We start from the raw sequence: 20,447 nt of genomic DNA, 5'->3' as shown, positions 1-20,447 counted from the left end.
GTTTTACTGCAGATCCATCGATCAGTGACCTTTGATGACCTTTAGGACATCCGGTTGATGCACAGGGAGGGAGGTGGGAGTCAGGGAGGGGCCGGTTTGGGGGCACTGTGGCATCATGGTGATCGGACCCCCTCACCGTCTGAAGCCAGCTGTGTGTCTGATGATTCCAGTTTAAACCAGTGAGAGAGACACTGACCAGTTAGAATAAAGGGTCAGTTCACCAAACTACACAGGAGCAGGTTTTCTGATTACTGTAGTTTATTTCTACCTGGTGTAGATCTGATGTTCTGTGCTGCAGCTGGAGGCGCTCAGAGCTCAGGTTAAACAGGAACATGCACAAAATACCTTTTTTATGTTTTACCAGAAAATGAATGGTTTGTAAAACAGTCCAGTTAAAACGAGACTGATATTTAATTTGGAGTATTTCCACTTAACTTTAGTATTGCTGTGTTATAAAACTTTATACTTTTTTACTCCATTACGTTTATCTGAGCTTTAGTTACTTTACAAATTTTACCCATTAACACATTCAAGTCTTTGTTATAGATCTGGGAGTAAAATAAAGTGGTGCTAAAATGAGCAGTAGATTCTCCTGTAAAGAAATCTAACTCACTACTAGTTCGAGGAGCACTGATGCAATAAAAATACTACAAGGTATACATTTAACTACTAGAAATACTACAAGACAAAACAAACGTTGACGGCATCACTGAGGACGTGGGGTTTAACAATCTGAACAATCAAACAAGCCATTGATATATATAATAATCAGCTGATTTATCCTAAATTAAAGTAATCTATTACTTACAGTCCTGCAGAAAACAGTTAAAACAGCTTCACAATAAAAATGTTTGCACCTTAATTCACAGGTGTAACAGTACAACAGGGTACTTTTCATACTTTAAACACATTTTCCTGATTATATTTACATACTTTTACTTATTACTTTCATCGTGGTATGAGTAGATCTTCATCACTGCCTGTGAGCTGGAGAAGACATTTAAAACAGTTGCAGGTTAATATTTGATGATTCGTCTCGTGCTGCTGTCATGTGTGTGAACAAAGTTTTTACATATTCTGATCGACTCCAGTCGTTTCTCTCGTCTCAGATTCTGCTTCTTCAGATTTCACATTTCAGACATAATAGATAAAGGACTTTATCAAAGCACCACAGTCTCTCCTCTGTCTTTCCAGTGTGTGTTTATTAAATTACAAAGGTTATTCTTATTAATATTGTTATTAGCATCATTACTGAATCATACCGAATGATCATATACAGATTTGTTTTTTCCAGAAGTCACTGGACTCACTGGGACATGGAGACACCACAACTGTCTGGACTCTAGTCACTTTACAACATACAGCATAAAATGAGCATGAGGTTGATGATGACGAAGAGGAGGATGAAGATGAATCCTGGTTTATTATCACATACACAAACAGCTGTTGATCGAGCTCGTTGCGACTTTCCAAACAACAGCGAGGTGATTTTTCCACTTTTCTTTGTCGCTTCATGAAAGCTCCTCAGCGCCTGCGAGACCCACAACGCTTCTGGCAAAAGGTTCCAGACATTGTTTAGTGAATCAAGAAGCTTTGGCCGCATTTACACTTTTCTCATATCTGATAAAATCCAGATGCGATTTGAACTAATTTAACACATTTACACTTAACCACAAGTCCAGATGGGAGTGAAACCCAACATGCAGTGATCAGATGGAGAAAGAAGAGGAGGATGAGACTTCTACCTGAGGAGCCATGATTACAGTAAACAGGATTCTGTTTGGGTTAAGAAGAAATCAGGAGAAAGTCAGACGCTCATATGAACACTGTTACTGTTCATACTGACCATTAAAAGATCTACTCTGTTTCAATATGTTCGACACAATTCCCAGTCCTTGTTTTGTGCAAATAATACTAAAAGGCTTCATCAGCCTGATGTAGAAGTACAGGTTTCCTCCTTTGGAAGAAGATTTACACTTGATGTACTAGTTATGAGGTGTGGCTGTCTTTAACAAAGCTGAATCCCCACTGCTGCCATTTCCATATAGCAGTTCATAAAACAGAAATAGTTCTTCTCAGTAGAATCACAGGTCGGTACCTGTGAAATGACACACGTACAAAATTTTGGATGACACATTTTGCTACACGTGTGCATCAAACTCTCTTTGTGTAGCTCCAGAAGTCCGTAGCTTATGTAGAGTACAGCAGAATGCTGAACACAGTTAAACAGTGGTGAGTCTGTCCTTTAAGAGGAAACAAGCAGAGTACCAGATGCTGGTCTTTACCGCCTCACCTGACAGCAGTGTCGGATAGTTTAGCAAAAATATAGAAAAAGGTTGCTATTTTTATCTGCTTGACATCACCTTATTGAATCCTTTTGGATTCTGGACTGATCTAAAGACACCACATTACACTCAGGGAAACTGAGGTGGATATTTTCTTTTACCATTAGACATTTCAAGAAATAAAAGAGTAATTGACTAAGTGGAACATTGATTCAGCTGCAGTGAATAAAACCAACAACGATCCAAACCACTGTATCAGCTGCATGTGATGGATTTTTCTCCCTAAAGAACTCAGACATATTGAAAATGAAGACCTGATTAAAAAAGCAATTACATAACCTCTAAGATAGTGCACTTTTAGAAGGAACTGTTCTCTACTACAGTTATTACCACATATTATATGTATAGAAAAGAAGAGAATCAGAAAATTACAATAAATACTATTTTCTGATTAAATGTTTCAAAATCATCAGCACATGATTTATGGTGAGAATCTGCGGAAACCCGACGTTTTACAGTGAAGTCATAACAAATAAGTGGCTAAGTGTAAATGCTGAATTGGTTTAGCTTCTTACAGTTTCTGGACTCTCAAAACCAACAGTTACTGTTCAGGGTCTTTACATAGCTTAGGTGAAACACAAAAATTGAACAGATGAGAGACTGCTCGTTTAAAGCTCATCTTCAACTAGCTACACAATTCTATTTGAACCCATTTGGACCAGAAATATTCTGGTTTTGAAGGAGCATACCACTGTTTTAGCTCATTAGCTACAAATAATGTTTACTCCTCATCACTGCTGAATATCCATAACACAACTTTGAGAAAAACTAAAACAGACTGATTCATTTTCTCTTTGCATTATCATAGAAATGAACTGAAACTCCCTGAAGGATCTGTCTGGAAGGAGGGAATGAAATCTAAATAGTGATGGATATTAAGAGCAGCAGTGATGCTGAATGCAATTGGTAGCTAAAACATGTGAAAGCAGCAGTGTGGTCACTTTAAATAGTTGCTGCCTGTGAGCAGCGAGGCTGTCAGTGCTGACAGGGAATGAAGGATGAAGCATTGAAATACAGGAAAAAAAAAACAAACAAACAAAAAAATCAAAACAATAAAATAAAGTTACTATCAAGTTCATAGTCACACATCAAAGGGTTTTCATATTTAAAAGTTGTGTTTTTTTGTTTCCTTCTTATTGTCTGCTCTGTCCTGTGCAGAGTTTGTATTTTACAGTAAAGTCTTCTGTTAAACTCTGGAGGTGTGCGAGTGTATTTGTGTGCGAGTGTGTGTTCAGTTGTTCTCAAACAGGGACAGCAGGTCGTCATTATTGTTGTTTGGGAGGTCCGGGGGTCCGAGGTAGGACAGCAACTCATCTGGATTGGTCAACTCCGGAAGCAACTGCAGAAACAAACAGGTCACATTGACTATGGTGTTCCACAGAGCTCAATACATGGTCCTCCAGTTCTGTTCACATTTCCAGTGGTGGAAAGTAATGGGATACATTTATCCAAATTTTTATCTGGTTACTTATGATTTAGATAGATTTTTCCCAATAATGCCTAATTTATGAGTAATTTAGATATAGACCTGCATTTCTAACCAAACGGATCTGATTGTAACTACTACCAGTATCCAAAGGGCCTCAGTCGCATGTTGTTGCAAACAGTTTTAAGTAAAGGATCCGAGTACTTCCAGTGCTCACATACAACGCGACAAGAGGATGACACACAGGTGTACAGATTGTTACAGCTATCTTTATGTCAGTGATGACAGTGGTCACAGGATAAATCTACAGGGTTCACGAGACGTTATGAAACTCCAATCTATAATATTTGCTTATTGGTTATAAAACACTAAAGATATATATTAAAATGAGATCATATGAGACGTTTAGAGATCAAAACTTCTGACACCTGCAATGAGAAGCTACAACTAGACAGTGTTTTATTTGAAGTCTAAAGGTTTGGTAAAGATGGTTTTATCTGATAATATCTGATAATAGAAAATCTAAAGATTCAGGCAACAGTCAAATGCTGTTAATTTACATTAGTTAATTCAATGAAAATAGTTGTTAGATGCAGCAGTTGTAAAATTATACAGCTGCTTTAAACGTGTTACAAAATACATTGCATATACTTTTAAAATTATTATTATCATCAATATTAAAAACCAGGTAAAACTCAGAAGAATCTGGTTTCTACTCACGTCCAGAGAAGGTTCTGGAACGTCCGCAGACCCTCCAAGCCCGAAGGAGCCGTCGCCTTGGAGACGGGGATTCTGGTTGCTATGCTGCATCATCTGGTTGCTGCCCGGGAGTTGGGCGTTGCCGTGGAGACCCTGCGACTGCTGCTGGGAGAGAGGAGCACCATGGGAAGTGGAGTCCAGACGACCTGACACTGACATCTGAGAGAGGAGAGGCGAGGAGATGAGGAGAGGCGGAGAGGGAGGGAGAAAGGTAAAAAAGAGGAAGAAGGGAATAAGGAATGAGAGAGGGAAGAAGGAAATGTGTAGGGAAGAAAGGAGAGAGGATGGGAGGTTAAACGACAAAAGGAAGGAAAGTAGAAGAGAAAGAACAGAGGGAGAGGAGAGGAGGGAAGGAAATGTGTAAAAAGGTTAAGAAATAAGGTGAAAATAAGACGATGATGATGATGATGATGATGGTAGGTTACCATACCTGTCCAGCCAGTGGGTGTGGAGGAGGCTTGTCAGGGGTGAGGAGGGCACTGGAGAGCTCAGACTGGTAGGACAGTGGGGGAGGACCGGGGGAAGAGAAGTCCCCTCCGACCCCTGGAGTCCCAGGACCACTGAAGTCTGAGAAACTACTGGACTGACTTGGATAGGACGGAGCTGGTGGGGACAGAGATGCATCAACAAATCATCACGTCATGTCTAAACATCCTCACATTACAACAACAGAGGTTTCATTCATCTACTTCAACTAGCTTTTATTTTAATTTCCAAGAAACAGACTTAACAGACCTTTCCCCAGATTTTAGGATTAATTGTGACTGGTCACCATAATTTGTGTCCACACAAAAAACAATAAACCAGTTTCTAAATTCAGACAAATCTTCTACAGTGTCTTATTGTGAGAAACACATTGATTGCTCTGTTTTCTTATTATTGATCTGTGACATCATAATGTTAGAATCAGCTGTGTGTAGTTGCTCAAAGTAGTTGCTGTGTATTGAATAATGAGAACTGTTGCTCGTTACTGTACTGAACTATTGTTCTGCTGCTTCTTGTTGTTTTACATGGTTTGTCTCCAACAATGAATATTTTACTGCTTTTGCTGTTTTTATTGCTTCTTGTCTTGTTAATCACTTCATTGGTTTCCTAATATTTTATTGCAGGACTGTCAGCTCAGTTTAATGTGCACTCATTAGAAATTAATAAAGGAGACAGATGACAGGAACATCAAAACATCACAAATCTGTTTCCAGCTAAACAGGCAGATGGGTTTTTTTTTTATAAAACATGAAAACTTACTGTTAAATGCAGTAGAACTGTGACTAAGCAGGAGCACATCTGTAATGTTTTCGTGTCGTAGTTTTAAAGGATTTTGTATTAACGTCATTCCAGACAGATGTTGGTTTGAAATTAGCTGCAGAGAGAAAATCCTTCACATTTCTCTGTAGCTGTGTTTGTCAGAGACATGCTGTTGTATAGATGCAGTGCAGACTTCAAATCGATCTGCATCAATATTTCATGACAAACGACTGTAGCATATGTTCCACTGGTCCATCTTTTTAAAATGGAGACTGTTGCGTTGCAGTCTGTTTCACCCGAACTAGTTACTGTTGTTTTACCATATGTAACCACAACAGATGAACCTCAATAAATATTAATACTCAATTTTGTATGAAAGTATGAAAAGATTTCAGCCTGTTTTCAATGAACAATTCTGGGAGTTCAGTCTTGAAAAAGGTTTTCAAGTAAACTGAGGGACATGCAGTAAAATAGTGAAATACTATAATGTCCCTCATCTGAACAACTTTATCCAAGCATTTAAAATATTAATTATTAATTAATCCAGAACAACTCTCACAGTTTGTATTATGTTACCCATCTGCTGCATGTATATTAGGAATTCTAGTAGCCAGATCATTATGAGTGAATGTAAACGCAATGACTAATGGAATGATCTCATGCTGAGTTTCCTTCTCCCTCCCTACCTGGTCCAGGATAATCAGGTGTGTTGCTGCTGTTATTGCCGCCCCCTGCAGGTAGGGATGGGTAGGGCATCGGGGAAGAGGAGGTGGCTGCAGAGGTGGAGGAGGAAGAAGCGGGGCCGAGCGACGCAATCATCTCCATGACGCTGGGAAGGACCATGTGACTCGGGCTGAGTGTCCTGCAGCGCTTCAACACCGGACCATCCGGCTCCTCCTTCACGTGTAGGTCCGGCTTCACGGGAACCGGCTTCCAGCTGCACACCGGGTCGATGGTGATCTCCTCATACTCCGAACTGGCAGAGAGGAAGAAGGGGAGGAGGAGGAGAAGGAGGGTGAAAGGATAATTAACAAGAGTTTTTAGCTTTGTTACAACAAAATGCACAAAAAGTAGTTTTTAAAAAAACGTCAAGCTGAAAAGAAACGACGTGCAGGGGTTGAGAACTTTATTCACTTTGTCTTAGACATTATAGTGCTGTTGTACAGTTTACACAGTTAAACCAATATGTAAGAAAATAGATTTAAATAAAACCTTTAACAACATGACTCAATTTCCAGATAACTTAATCTCGATAACTGAGAATCTTCAGACACTTTGGAGGAAACTGTCTTTTTATTTTGTCCTGTTCTTAACTCACAGTTACGACACTAGTCACAGGAAACACTAGCAGGACAAACGAACTCTCCTGACAACCAGCATGAATTCATTTTATTTAACTAATTGGATAAAGTGAAACACTGCAGAAATAAAGTTTCTTACTTCTGAACATAGATGAGGATTCCCAGCATGTACTGATCCACCTCCAGACCTTCTAACAGAGCTGTTTTACTGCACAAACCCAAACACAAAGACGTTACAGAGCAGATATGAAGCATGTAGAAACAGTCTGAGTGTGTGTGTTTGTGTTTTTTTCATACTTGCACACAGGACATCTCCATGTTCCTCTCTCACAGTTGAGCTGCAGGTACGACTCCAGGTCAAAACACTGTGCGCGCACACACACACACACACACAACTTGTTAAGGCACAGAAGACGCAGCGACTGTGTTGTGTTGTATCAGATGATTAAACTGTGAAAAATACACAGCGCACATTGGGTTCACGTAGGTTCCCCACTCTTGAAAATGTTGAACCCATGAGGAGTTCCAACTGTTCTGGTCCTGTGTACTGGTGATTACCAGCTCAGTTTGCTCTGCAGCTCTCACCTGTATGTGTCTACAGTCGTGACCTCTGGCGGGCAGCTGGATGCGGCGGAAAGTGATGGGACATTTTAAAGAGACTCTGATGGCCGTCTGCTCCACTCCGTCCTCTCCGTTGAGCCCGGGAGTCCCGGGGATGGAACCACTGCTGAAATTCCTCTTTACTGAAACACAGAGTGTAAAGTATTGGAACACGTCTGTGACTCGGGGAGCAGTTTTTATACGTTTTTTGGGGACGGTTTAAGCAACAGGTACGACTTGAACAGTAGTTATTAGAAACTCTGATGAACTGGATTATTTCAGTTCTTCTTTAACTGCATTTTCTCCAGCTGCTTCACAAGGGAAAACATTTACTGACTGATCATGAAGCTTTTATTGTGAAACAGCTGCAACACTAGCTGTAAAAGAAGTAAAGAGAAACTTTACTTAAGTAAAAGTACCACTACTAACAAAACTATCAAAATACTAAAGTATAAATTGTGCATTTAATATGATACTTAAGTATATGTATGTGCATACATACGTAAAACTACCACTACTATCAAAACTATCAAAATACTAAAGTATAAATTGTGCATTTAATATGATACTTAAGTATATGTATGTGCATACATACGTTAAAGTACCACTACTATCAAAACTATCAAAATACTAAAGTATAAATTGTGCATTTAATATGATACTTAAGTATATGTATGTGCATACATACGTAAAAGTACCACTACTAACAAAACTATCAAAATACTAAAGTATAAATTGTGCATTTAATATGATACTTAAGTATATGTATGTGCATACATACGTTAAAGTACCACTACTATCAAAACTATCAAAATACTAAAGTATAAATTGTGCATTTAATATGATACTTAAGTATATGTATGTGCATACATACGTAAAAGTACCACTACTATCAAAACTATCAAAATAATAAAGTATAAATTGTGCATTTAATATGATACTTAAGTATATGTATGTGCATACTCTATTAACAGGGAGAGGAAAGAAAGTTACTAGAGTTCAGTCGTTTCTCTGAAATCCTTTAGTAACACAGAACAACCCTTTAAAGAGCAGCTGAGCGCATGAACTTACTCTTCGTGACACAGTGCTCTGCAGGCAGCAGCCTCTTCTTCATCAGACCCTGCAGCACCGAGCGAACCGACGGACGATGAACCAGCTGAAGGACAAACAGGTGAGACTGCAGAGACAGAGACGGATAAAAGACGTCAACGTTTAAATCAAGAACATGTATGTTACTTCAAATTCACGTTCATTCGTGTATTTGAATCAGGGTCTAAATACAGTTTGGTTTAATGGAGGATAGATTATAGGTTTGAATGTTGCACGAGCCGAGTGAGGTTTTCTAGCTCCAGGTTTGCTTCCAGTTTGTGCTCATTCATCATTGTTCACAGGTTGATTGATTTTACAGTCACCAAAATAAAACCTGTTTTCTGGAAAACAAACTTCCATAAATTAGTTTAAATGTTTCTGTCATGATATCAAAACATGCAGCTTTTACATTTGTTCTTTCTGAGAAAGGTTCCTCTGATTTGGAAGAAACAGGAACTTCTTGAAAAGTCCAGAAGTTCCTGTTTCTTCATGTTTAGTCTGAAACGTTGTGTGTTTGAATGTGAACTGAAGAGTCGACATATTCCGTGCGTTCGGTTCTTACACAGCAGCAGGCGGTGACGGTGATCTGGATGGTGTTCCTGCCCGGCTGACACACGTGCTTCAGGTACAAAGGCTTGTGGGAGGTTTTGTTGTTGCCTCGCTCGATGGTTAGAGGATTCGCGTTCACACTCACCTGAACACGAGAGCAGCAGATGAGTAAAAACCTCAGTGATGAAACAGGTTTATCACAAACACAGAATGAGGACGGAGGTCAGACCTGGACGGAGGCGGGCCAGTTGGTGTTCATCTGTCGGTCCTCGTGGTGGTAACACTTAAACTGGAGCTCCAGGTCCGGCCTGAAAAACACACATCAGTGAAGATCTGAAGGGACGGTGATTGTCCAGATAGTTCAGACGTTTGTTTCAGGTACAAACACTTGATTCCAACGTGGCCCAGGTGTTTTCTGGGTTTTTACCTCATGATGAGTGTTTTGTAGACGGAGTCTCGCAGCTGGAAGACGTGGTTGCTGACAGCCAGGTTGTGCTCTAATCTGAAGGGCTCCAGGACCACACCATCTCGCACCGGGAAGGTCAGTCGAAGGTCGTCACTGGGGTTACCTGTTAACAGGGAGTTAGTGTGGTCAGACACCTGCATTCCTTCTGTGACATCAATAATAATAATAATAATAATAATAATAATAATAATAATGGGATTATTCTGTGACTGAAAGATCTGCATGTTCTTCTACGTGTGTTTACCTGTAGGCGGAGGCGGGACCAGGCTCGCCATGTTGGGCTTGATGTCTGGCAGAAAGGAAGAAGGTGGGGGCTTAACATCACTGCTGCCAGGTGACATGTATGGTGGGGCCATGGAGCTGCTGGGGGTGATGGGGGGAGTCGGGTTACCGGGTACTGGTGATGAGGGGTAACCTGGCAACCCTCGACCAGGCTGAGAGAACGAGAAAGCATTCAAGTTATTTTGTGTACGTAGTTTACTGTGGCGGATAAAGTTTTCATCTTTGATAAGTATCAAGAATCCACAGTATAGTAGTAGCAGTAGTACTGCTACAAGCAGCATGTATAAACCCGGCCACAGGAGACTGAAACCACAAAACTGCTGATAAAAAAATGAACTGTCCACAAGTCGATGTGAGAAGCAGCGCGGCTTTAAAAGCGTGTAGAGTGAAGTCCGCTAGGACAGATCGATGGCTGTTTAGAATGAGTTCACCTGTGGACAGGACCTGCGACTGACAGCTGCTGCAGTTTCTTCAGTACTCTACTATTTCACCTGAGCCACTAACAGCAGCCGCTTCTCACACTGTTCCCACCACAGATCCAGCTCCACATAAACCTGGACCTGGGTTCAGACACCTGCTAAACACTCTGAATCTCCCTCTCATCTCTGTGATAACATGTACATTTTTATTGTGACACCTGACACAGGTTCATCCTAGTTCATAGGAATATATTAAGACTCCTGGCACTTACGTGTTATTTACTGATATGCGATAGCAAACTTTACAACACTGACCTCAGCTTAGCGGTGAGTTGAAATCATTTATTGAGTTGAGTACATTTACATTATGTCTATTTTCATTATATCTGGACTGTCTGCATACGTTCAGTCATAACACTCGTGTACAGTACAGTACATATACTCTGTTACTGCCTCCGTTACACACACAGCTCCTCTTACCCCAGATGGTTGGTTGAAGGAGTTGTAGACACCACCAGCGCCACCTGCTGTCAGAGGGTTTAAACCTCCGCCCTGACCGTTGAACTGGTCCTGCTGCACAAACACATGATCAACGACACAGTTCGATTTTTTTCATTTATCACTTTCAAATAAATTAACTAGCTCACAGTGAATCGTACTCCTCCTCACCTTGTAGTACTGTGAGTTAGGGGGTCCAGAGGGGGGGTACTGTGGAAGGGTCATCTTATGGCTCTGATAAGAGGGAGAGGAACCAGAACGCTGTGGGGTGGGACCTGGACCACCAGGACCTGCAGGGAAACAGACAAGACCCTGGAACATTGAACAACAGCTGGAAGACAACCTGCGGAACTACAGAAACTAATTAACTTAGCCTAGCCTTGTGCTAAGCTAAGCTAAGAATCCTGAAAAGGGACAGGTTCTGACAGCTGGTTCCATTTTGGATCCAATTTCAAGTTAACAGAATTACAGAGAGAACAATAATAATAGAACAAGAGAACGATATAACTAAATGATAAAGCATCAGAAGGCTGCAGGAAGTGACAGGACGACTGAACGAACACAAGCTGCAGTACTGTTGACACCACCTGCAGACGACTCACCTGGGTGGTACTGCATGTTGGGTCCAGCATACGGACCAGGTCCTGCATGACCGCCTGCACCTGTACCTGCCATCGAACCGCCAGCACCACCAGGACCTGGCATCACATTCACACTGGAACCAACGGGAATGCCGTACTGCTGAGACATTCCTGGGAACGACTGAGAGAAGAAAGCAAATTTAAAAATGACGGATTTATTAATTATTAACAACGTAAGCAGACTGGATAGCGCAGTGGTCAGTGACACTGACTTCAGAGTTATTTTCAAACCTGACATTTAATCATAGGTTCAAATGGCCACAAAACTAAAACTTCTCCAGAAACCTCAGAGTCAAAACTGAACTTTACAGTACTCTAGTCACTAAAAACCTGCTTTTGTTATCTTAACAGGATCACTGAAGGGTGAATATAGAACTACAGTATCAGCGAGACGACAGCATGATAAATGACAAGGTGAGAAAAGTGTAAAAGACTGAGGATCAACAATAAAAACTGGAAGTGAAAACAGCCGTTTGAATCAGAGTGGTGTCCTAATTATGAAGAAATGAATGATTCTGGACATTTAGACTGAAATATTTCTGATATTGCTGTGATGTTACAGTTCAGTTCATTTTAATTATTTAAACACTAATTATATTAACTAATGTACAAATAATTACAGACAGTCTAATCAGACCTCCTGAGTCACACCTCAGAGTTGTAGGGACGTTTGAGTCCTTGTGGGGGCCTCAGGTGGCCCTGCTGTGGTCCAGGGCCGTAGTTTGGGTGCTGTGGGACCCTCTGGGGGCCACCGCCAGGTCCGTACATTGGGCCCATTGAGGGTGGACCCCTGGTAGGGCCAGGACCGGGACCCATGCCTCCGGGAGCCATGCCAGGAGCACCACGGGGGCCAGAGTGAGCCATGAACTGGTTGTTGTAGGCTGGCCCCCCCATCTAAGAAACAATTACACATAATAAATAAAAGAAATTGGAACTGTTTGTTTGTGACGGACTCATGAGTCACCTCGTAAACTCAGATGGGAAGTCATGAGCAGCTCAGCGAGTGTTTCAGCATCTCAAATTAAATTGGTGAATCTCACTGAAGTGAACAAAGCTCAGAGAGAAAGGTCAGAAAAACGTGGGATCAGGTTCCAAAAATGTGAAATATGATCTGGGACGTCTGGTTAAAGGAAGAGATTTCTGTGTTTAAAGACAGGATGTTCTCTGAAAAGTTTTTCCAACTTATTAATCTTTAGCTGTGATGATGTCATACAAACACAAGTTGTTACGCAGTAATCCACCATGAACATGTCTCCATCTACGTCACTGGCCAACACAGCGTCTTGTCAGATGACGTCCACGACAGAAGTTGAAGCAGATCCAGGTTTCTTTCTGCATGATTCTGCGTCCCTGAGGTGCCGCTCCCCACTGAGCAAACACACCCAGCCACTCAGAATAATCACTTTAAAACACAAAGGGGTGTTCACAGTTTTTTTAGAAAGCTGGGCCAGAAACAGCTGCTGTTCACCGTGACTGAGACCTGGTTTTGCAGCCTACTTCCCCCCACAGAGGTTCAAAACGAGTCCAGCTCCACAACAAGGAAAAGTTGAGAAAGACTCAACTTTATGCAAATATCCTCTGACGCAGTTCAGGCAAGAGCCAACAGGGATCATGAGCAGAAAAACATCTAGCTGCTGCACTTTACTGTTGCATGTGTGAACGTACGAGAGTCTGTAGGACGGCTGTGGCTCAGGTGGTAGAGCAGGTTGTTCACCAACTACTGACAGTTTAAAACACAGCACATCCACTTACAATTCATATGAGGAGCACTTTATCAATTAAGGTAAGGAAAAGCTAAATATAATTATATATTATCTTTATTGATAAATCTGTCAGTTAATTTCTAGTTTTGTTGTCTATAAACTGTTAAAATTTGAGAATCAACGCCAGCTGCAGTTTCTCTTTTTCAACAACTATCACCATGAGCAAGTATTTTATTTTTTGTCGTTTGCGATTCTCCTATGGGTGCTCAGCAGATAGTAAGAGGAACCACCTACAAAGACAATTACACAATTACAGACTGTTATGAATGGTAACCACTCTCTGCTCCTCACCTGTCCGTAGTTCATCTCCTGGTTTTGTTTCTCCTGGATGGCAGCAACTGTTGCTGTAGCAGTGGCAGTTGCTGTAGCAGCAGCAGCAGCAACGGCGGCGGCGGCAGCAGCTTGAGTGAAGTCGGCTGAACCTCTGGAGCCTCCCGGGTTCGATGGGTAACTGGAAACAGATATTAGAGATATAGTTTATATTAGACATGTCAGGCCTGTTTTAATAGAGGAGTGTTGAAGCTCATAGAAATCAGATCCTTTTTCTTGTCATATTTAGTCCCAGCAACTTCCTCTGTACACAACAATAGATTAATCTGAAATAAAGTAAAACTAGTCTCATGGTCTTTATTCAGGTCTAAGTCTGGGATCATCCTCTGCACCAACAGAAACATTCAGCTGGAATATTCTCCGTCGTCTCCATCACCTCCTCAAACATCATCACTTTACAAACATGGTTTTTCAGTGTGTAACTTCCTGCAGTCTGAGCCGTTCCCTCCTTATTTCAGATCACAGCTCACTGACGTATGGACTGTCAACATGTTTCTGTTGCTGCTCTCAGACCACGGCAGACGCTGTCACATTCTGCTTTTTACTCCTGTTTGTTTCAGGAAATTAAACTTTTCCATAATTAAGGCAGAAAAGGAGCCTGATAAGGTGATTTTAAGGGGCTGGTTACACTAATGATCGAACCTCAACAGTAGGTGGTTCTCATAAATCGCTCGTTTCATACTGATGACAGGCTTGTGCAGTCTGGGGAATCTGACTTGAAACACTTGTACAAACAAACGTCACTGAGAAACTCAGGACAACAATGTTCTTACACCAAGTGGACTGAACGAAGACCGTCTGGCTTTAGGTATGTTGCTATTGGGCCTGTGCCACATAAACACTCCCACTAACTTGTACTATTGTTGTTTCCTGGAACTTCAACATTTGTAGGTCAGCTTGTTTCTAAGATAATACTGGAAAAGACGGTGTGTGCAACATATGCCACATCAACACCCACCTCCCTGTGTAGCCTCCTGGGCCTCCGCCGTAGCCCCCAGTGGTCCTTCCATACATGCTTTGGTTCATGTAGCCTTTGCTGGGTTCTCCGTAGCCCTGCTGGCCCATGTATCCTCCAGGTCCTCCAGCCATGCCTGGCCCACCAGGACCCTGCATCATTGGCCCCCCAGCTGGGCTTGCTCCATGTCCCATGACCCCTCCACCCAGACCCTGACGAAAACAGAGACACACACTCCTCAACACCTCATAAATCAAAATGTGGGACCTCGTATCGACAAAACCTCCTCTAGACCTGTTTGTGAGTAACAACAGCTGAAGAACTAGTCAAGAACAAATAAACAGCAGAAGACAGGAACAGGAACACACGTTTATCAAACACTAATTCATAGTTTCACATCTTCCCCGTCTTGTTTTGTGCTGTGATACCTGGCTGGCAGAGGGATTGGTCACTCCCCAGACGGTGGTTACAACAGAAAGGGATCCTGTGGGCTGATTGGGGGGCTGCTGCCAGCTGGAGGGGTCGTAGGGGTACGAACCCTCACTGTAGATATACAGAGAGAAAAATCAGTGTGTGAGTGTGTTTACGGAAACTCTTTATTCTATTTGCAGGAATTATTTCTGAAACTCTACAGATGATTCTGACTCAAAAACCCAGCTTTAGTCTGTGGAGCTGGATGTCAGCACTACTTCCTCTGATTCATTAAGTCTGCACTCGATCTGACTCTGGATGATTCATTCACATCAGATAAATACCAGTGCTGACTAAAGTTTGGTCCCCACGAAGCTGAATGTTTTGATACTCTTCACAGTTTTCTCTGAGACATGTTTAACAGAACAGACTAGCCGTCTTTCACTTCTTACAACTTTACTGTTAATCAAGAAACTCGTTTTTGGCGTTTTATCAGTTTATAAATGTTTCTGCTGTGTGTGTACCTGTGGGGGTTGTTGGCCAGTCCAGCCTTCATCTGGTTTAGAGGGTTCATAGTGGGGGGACGGGGCTCACCGGGGTCCAGTCACACAGAAAGAGACAGAGAGTCCTGTACAGAGAAACAGAGACAGAGAGAGGATTAATTACATGCAGTCAGCTGATACAATTCAATTATAACCAACAAACTACATTTCCCATCTGCCCCTGACAGACGTGATCTGTGAGTAACAAAGCCTTAAAGCTCTATTTTTTTGACGCCTGCCAAATTACATTGAAAAATGTAGAGATTTAAAGAAAATGCAGCCTGTCAACTATAACGACTACAATACCCACAATGCCCTGCAGTGTTCATCCCATAGTTCAGCACTGTTTTCAATAAATGAAATCACTAACTACCTGATCAGAATTTTTATATTTTAATTTATAAAGTGTGAAAAACTGGTGAAATCAGACCAGACTGAAAACTAAAGTTAACGTTAACAGTTAACTACTGATTAACGTTCAGTAACTATCTGTGGTTAAAGGGCAAATAAACAGCGAGTGATAGCAGAGTTCCTGATGACCTTGCAAACACTTTGTCTTAAAAGAATTTCAACTATTTTGTTTTATTTCCTTTAACCTTTAAACCAGATTTCTACTGCAACTAAGAGTTACAAAGAATTAGTACCTCTTACTTTGGTACTGGGCGTTCTGACCAGCTGCTCGGCCAAGTCACTTTAACTAGCACAGTAAGACTCTTGGATTACTAATCTATTACTGACTCCACCCAACAGCATGTTAGACTAGTTTACTTAGGCTAGTTTAACTACTTCGTCTGTTTTATTAGTTGCATTAGTTTCACAGTCACTAAATACTAGTCTGCTAGCCAGTCTGACCAGTTTACTTGGTGTCACTGACCAGCTCATGAGAAAATTTCACTTGTTTAGTATCAACTAACAGCTGCTAGCTAGTTCAGATCAGCCTGTTTTACTAGTCTCCCAGTTAGTCATACTGACTAGTTCACGTATTACAGTCACTGCTGTATATATCTGTTAGACTCAGGTGTGTAAGACTAGTTTGCTCACCACTGATGGCTGCAGTAGTCATCCCGACCACTTTCGCTTTCCCTTTGACTAGTTTACACCACTTCTAATTGGTTAAGGTCTAGTTGAATATTAGCATACTGGTCAGTTTGACTAGTCAATCAAACACAGATTTCTTGCTGTGTTTTTCCAACGAGGACTCTAAGCTCAGATGTAATGAAGATGCATCAGCCCCCCCCAGCAGCAGATCAGAGTGACATCGGTCAACTTCTGACCCGACGGAACTAAATCACATCACTGATAAACACATTATAATGACGATTACATGGTTCACAACACCCCAGTTTGAACCACGTGTAACAGGCAGCAGAAGATATTATTCTTCACTCAGTTACATCAGATCAAAAAACACAAATAACTAAAAACCCAAAAATGTGATAAAACCACAGTCTGGTGACTCAGATTTTCTTCATATGAATGTTTAAACTTTCCTGGATGTTTGTGTGTCATTAAACACATCATCACCACCATCATCATCAGGCTGATATCTAAATTTCCTCTGAAGAAAATCATGTCACAACTAAAACCCCATTTATGTTTAATAAAAACATTATGTAAAATGTTTGTGGAAACAAGCAGACTGTGGAACTCATCCACATAAAACAGACAGAAAACAACAATGAACATATCCACCACCATGGATTTAAATCAAACCAAGACGTGTTTTCAGTGTTAATTTAAGGGTTTTTCTTGTGAATATCGTATGAATCGGGTAGAAATTACAACCCTACAATCACCCTGTAATCATAGACAAACTGCTTTTAGGGTCTCTGATATACTTGGAAAATTGGCTGCTCAGGTGTTCCATGACCAGGTGTGTTATTACCTTATTAGATAATTTACAGGTGAGCAGATAAAAGGTCTAGAGTTGATTGTAAGCGCTGTTAACTGTCGGCATGTCACTGCCAGTGAACAACCCATCATTGGACTGAAAACACAAATCACCAGTGACTGAGTAAACTCCTTTTCAACAGATCAGATCAGGAGCAGCTTTAAGGAGATATTGGTATCAGTGTCACAGTCAATCAACAGAAGAGTTCACTAGAGTAAATACAACATGGTGAGTTTAAAACAACATGTAAATCAGATTAGAGTTTGTTAAAAACATGTAAAAAAAAAAAACCTGCAGAGTTCTGGATGAACAGATGAGACAAAGATCAATTTGTACTAAAACGATGGGAAGAGACAAACAGCTCATGATCTGTAACAGGGTGGAGGGAGTGTTATGGTGTGGACATGTACAGCTGCCAAAGGAACTGCTTTTCTAGTTTTTTATTGATCACTAGTGCAGAAACCCAGGATCTGATGATGAGTTCAGACATTAGTCACTGGCTACAAAACTTCAGAAACCAACTATTAAAACTGAATTTAACCTTCATCGTTATACCAAGTGTTTCTGAGCCACCAAATGTGAGTCTATGAATAAGAATGATCGCTATTCCCACACAGTCCAAACAATATTTTCAACCAAACTCTTAAATAAAAGTCAGACACTTTAAACACATCATGGTCACTTTGTTTCCCCTGTGGTGTCATACAGAGTCAAAATGCTAGAAAGTATGTCACTGTACTAACAACCTGATGATACAGTTTATACTTTCTACAAATCATTTAACCAGACATGTCAATCAGTTCAAACAAACCATAACCAGCACCGGCCAACAATTTCCTAACTCTCCAACTGCTCCCTCTGCACGGTGACACTCCCAGCTATTTGCATTTCATTCCAACACCTGATGACACCTATCGGGTGTTCAAGTCTGTGACTCACCTGAGGTGAACCTACCTGCTGCACCTGCTCACCTGGGTTCAGTGACGTTTTACTAGTAATGCCAAACACTAAAACTTCATTTTATATATAATTTTAAAAGAAGAGAATGTGCTGATACCCACATGCTGCTGGATTTTTAATCACATATTTGTTTGAACCCATCTATTATTCTCACAGCTGAGTGTCGAGGATCTCACTAATCAATCTCCGCTGTCATATTTTCATTTTAAGAGTCTGGAATTGGATTTTGTTTTGTAAATTCCCTCTTTCTGTTTGTCACTGACATGTGTCCAGCTCCGGTGTGAACATGATGAACTCCTAAACTGAAACACATGCTCAGATTGAACTGAAATGTGAGCCATGTGTGAACAAGAACAACAAACCGGCAGGTTACAATATGTTCCCTCCGGTTTGTCCTGAACAGAAGCTTCTTCATTACTGACCAACACGTCCTGGGTCTCCTCCGACCACATCTATTCTCCTCCACTCTCATGGAGGCTGACGTCTGTTTATGAACAAACAATTTCAACTGTTTGATAAAATAATTGATAAATTATTCCAAACAATCAGAGAGGTGTAAACACTACAGAAGAAGTGAGGGACAGTGGACGAAGAAGAGAGTTGACCATCACCATCAGATGATCATTATTATTATTCTCAGTTTATAGCTGGATTTATAAAGTGGATAATCGCCAGCTCCATCCCAGCAGTGCTGCTTCTACCCTCTCTGAGTTACAGTGATACCTGCTGCTCAGGGTGAACCCACTCTCTGTGGACACAGCCAGCAGGGACCTGCTACAGACCCGAGGTAACGCAAAACACAGCCGTGACCCTTCAGGGGCTCCGTAGCTTCAGTCAAATAAGTGGAGCTGAAAAAGTTCGTTTAATCTACAAAATCTCTTTTCATCATTTTACACACAGAAATGACAAATGAAGATTTGCTGCTGTTGGTGGTTTGAGCAGGTACGACTGTTTACTCAGGTAAATGATCTGCGCCACTCACCTTTTTTACGGAGGCCCCGGAGGGTCATGGCTGTGACTTCGTTTTTTAAACTATGCGTTTGTTTTTTTTGCAAAATCCTCATTAAACTTATTTCGATGTGACGCAAAGTGGCTCTGAAAGAGCTCCACACCACGACCCTGAGGGGCTCCGTACTGATGTGCACGAAACACACGCACGCTACTACTACTACTAGGAATAATAACTTTATCCCGAATAATCAAACCCTAAATAAACCACTGTGTTGTCCCGGGTCTGTAGTCTTCTAATCTCCGTGTGAATTAAAAACCTCGGACAAAATGACTGTTGCAGGAGACATTTTGAGATTCCTCGTAGTGTTACAACCGTGGAGATGCTAACACTAACATGCTAACAGGCGGCTCCCTGTGAGCACAGCGGCCGGGCAATGAGGCTTCTCCTAGCTGAGGGGAGCACCGCTGTTAGCGTTAGCATGCTAACGAGAAGGCAACAGCCCGATGCGTCTAAACGGCCGAAAATCATTTACAAAACGCTGTTGTTCATATAGCCACAAAGTGACACACCAAACATCAGATAATTTGTTAAAATCACGGCGAATGAAGAGAAAATAATTTCCCATATGGACTGTTACCAAGCTAACACGTTAGCCTAGCTAGCCCAACGGGCTGTGACAATAGAATGCTGCGAGGCTAACAGTTAGCTTCAGCTAGCTTCTTCCTCCAACACAAAACACTCATTTTGTGTAAATGTCGCCAACAGTTGGATCCACACGGACCAGTCCGCTCTATGTCTTAATTATCACCAGGGTCAAACCAACTTCATTATATAAATGTTTATATTATTTACAGAAACACCGAAGAGAAATGTTGGTTTTCCCACAGCCGACCTACCTCCTCTACTTTCCCGGTGTCCGAGCCCTGCTCCGGGGCTCCGCGGTCCGAGCTCCTTCGGGCCTCCAGGGCATCAAGATCCGAACGTATCTTAGGTCAAACACCACAGCTGGAAAAGTCTGCTCCG

General features: G+C 41.5%; 1 protein-coding gene across 3 annotated transcripts; it reads right to left on the bottom strand.

Moving 5' to 3' along the window:
- Positions 1 to 1,183: 1,183 nt before the first annotated feature.
- Positions 1,184 to 20,447, bottom strand: LOC113150059 (zinc finger MIZ domain-containing protein 2-like). 3 transcript variants are annotated; one of them, XM_026342442.1, is made up of 21 exons: positions 20,321 to 20,447; positions 15,604 to 15,707; positions 15,097 to 15,211; positions 14,672 to 14,880; positions 13,675 to 13,834; positions 12,272 to 12,514; positions 11,582 to 11,741; positions 11,151 to 11,269; positions 10,962 to 11,051; positions 10,025 to 10,214; positions 9,742 to 9,883; positions 9,544 to 9,622; positions 9,328 to 9,459; positions 8,748 to 8,853; positions 7,662 to 7,819; positions 7,374 to 7,441; positions 7,216 to 7,284; positions 6,462 to 6,751; positions 4,961 to 5,133; positions 4,492 to 4,689; positions 1,184 to 3,684 (listed from the first exon to the last, which is right to left on the bottom strand). In XM_026342442.1, exons 2-21 carry the CDS (start codon positions 15,651 to 15,653, stop codon positions 3,577 to 3,579), a joined length of 2,859 nt encoding a protein of 952 aa, XP_026198227.1. In that variant the 5' UTR covers positions 15,654 to 15,707; positions 20,321 to 20,447; the 3' UTR covers positions 1,184 to 3,576. The 3 variants fall into 3 exon arrangements, with proteins under 3 accessions (XP_026198227.1, XP_026198226.1, XP_026198225.1); XM_026342440.1 differs by having other exon boundaries at positions 3,577 to 3,684; positions 10,962 to 11,054; XM_026342441.1 differs by lacking the exon at positions 20,321 to 20,447 and having other exon boundaries at positions 10,962 to 11,054; positions 15,604 to 15,653.

Source organism: Anabas testudineus, chromosome 9 (assembly GCF_900324465.2).
Source record: "Anabas testudineus chromosome 9, fAnaTes1.2, whole genome shotgun sequence".
In the NCBI taxonomy this organism is placed as follows: Eukaryota; Metazoa; Chordata; class Actinopteri; order Anabantiformes; family Anabantidae; genus Anabas; species Anabas testudineus.
Note: the sequence above shows the minus strand (reverse complement) of the source record. Positions and strands in the feature narration are given on the sequence as shown.